This window comes from Carya illinoinensis, chromosome 7 (assembly GCF_018687715.1).
Source record: "Carya illinoinensis cultivar Pawnee chromosome 7, C.illinoinensisPawnee_v1, whole genome shotgun sequence".
NCBI lineage: Eukaryota > Viridiplantae > Streptophyta > Magnoliopsida > Fagales > Juglandaceae > Carya > Carya illinoinensis.
This window is the reverse complement of record NC_056758.1, coordinates 9,714,698-9,716,535: the sequence shown is the minus strand read 5'-3', so window position 1 is coordinate 9,716,535 and position 1,838 is coordinate 9,714,698. Positions and strand designations below refer to the sequence as shown.

Sequence of the window (1,838 nt, the reverse complement as noted above, 5' to 3'; positions counted from 1 at the left end):
TATGTCAACTAAACTTCAACTATGAGGATAAGTCCACCTTCAATTTTGCTGCAAAGACAGTTATAAATCCATACAATGCTGTCGAACAATCCTAGCACCTGTGAAACAAATTTTGCTCTTCGTTACTGTTGCAATCTATCTTCAACTACTTGAGCGATAAACCATTACACACTTTCATTGTGTCCATAGTGTAACAAGATTTTCCTCATACCTGATGTTAACTTGTACAATTCCTTGTCACTCAACCAGATGGATAAGGCTTGGATGCATATTGAAGATAGATTGCATTCCAGCGAATATGTTGAAGGTGTTAAACAATTCATAGATGTGGCAAAGGCCCATGCACTTGGAAGAAACTGCATTAGGTGTCCATGTAGGAGATGCCGAAATTGTACTTTCCATCCCATTGGAGTGGTTCAGGATCATTTGTTCATTATAGGAATTGATACATCTTATACGGCATGGATATTCCATGGCGAGGAAGAAATTTTGCCTGAAGCCACAAATTCTGAGGAAGAAGTTCTTCATGCCTATAACTACAATGACTATATTGATGATGTTGACGAGATGTTAGATGACATCCATGTGGGATCCTTTATGGATAATTCCACTGGAACAGAATTGAATTTAGATGAAGGGCCTTCACAACACACCACTGATGATCCGATACATACTACCTTCGAAGAGTTGCTAGAAAATACAAGAAAGCCACTTTATCCAAGCTGCACAAACTTCTCACAGCTATCATTCATAGTCAAGTTGCTTCACATAAAGATAGTTGGTGGTTGTACTGTGAAGTCTTTTGACATGGTTATAAAGCTTTTGCAAGTAGCTTTTCCTCATGCATTGTTTCCTGTCTCATTCCATGAGGCTCACCGCTTACAGCAGGGTTTGGGATTTGGTTACACAAAAATACATGTATGCTTAAATGATTGTGTCTTGTTTTGGAAGGAGCATGCTGATAAAGATGAGTACCCTAAATGCAATGTATCTAGGTGGGCCTCAATGCCATCTATCCAACAGAGGATACCCCAAAAAGTCCTCCAATATTTTCCTTTGAAGCCGCGATTGCAAAGGCTATTTATGTCAAAGAAGACTGCACAGTCGATGAGATGGCATGTTGAAGAGCGTCTTGACGATCCCAATTTCATAAGACATCCAGCGGATTCTAGTGTATGGAAAGACTTCGATAACAAACATGCTTGGTTTGCCCAGGATCCTCGTAATGTCAGACTTGGTCTAGCGAGTGATGGGTTTAACCCATTCAATAATCTTAGCAAACCGTACAGCATTTGGCTAGTGCTACTTGTGCCTTACAACTTGCCCCTTTGGTTATGCATGAAAGATCCATACCTGATGATGTCATTATTAATCCCTGGACCAAAGGCTCCGAGAAATGATATTGACGTGTTCTTGCGTCCCCTAATAGATGAGTTGACAGATTTGTGGGTGGAGGGAATTCATACATATGACGCATACAAATGAGAATCGTTTTAGTTGAGGGCAGTGTTACTTTAGACCATTAATGACTTTCTTGCATATGCTAACCTTTCTGGTTGGAGCACGAAGGGTAAGTTGGCATGCCCTACATGTAATGTTGAGACAGATTCACTGTAGCTTGTGCATGGTCGAAAACATTGTTATATAGCCCATCGTCGTTGGTTGGATCGAGATCACAGTTGGAGGAGGAAAAAGTCAGCTTTTAATGGTAAGGAGGAATATCGTCTCCAACCGAAAATGGTGGAGAGACAATCTTTAATGGAGCAATTACATGAGGACTCAAATGTGCAATTTGGTAAATCAGCAAAGAATAGAAAACTTACGCCCAATGAACTTAA

At 40.3% G+C, this 1,838-nt stretch overlaps 1 protein-coding gene across 1 annotated transcript; it reads left to right on the top strand.

The window, feature by feature from the left end:
• The first annotated feature begins 249 nt into the window (after positions 1-249).
• LOC122316149 lies at positions 250-1,485 on the top strand. Its single transcript, XM_043132684.1, has one exon. It carries the CDS (start codon positions 250-252, stop codon positions 1,483-1,485), a length of 1,236 nt encoding a protein of 411 aa, XP_042988618.1.
• Positions 1,486-1,838: the final 353 nt, after the last annotated feature.

Excerpts from the sequence above, each read along its gene's own strand:
- LOC122316149 (XM_043132684.1), top strand. The coding sequence starts at position 250 with ATGGATAAGGCTTGGATGCATATTGAAGATAGATTGCATTCCAGCGAA.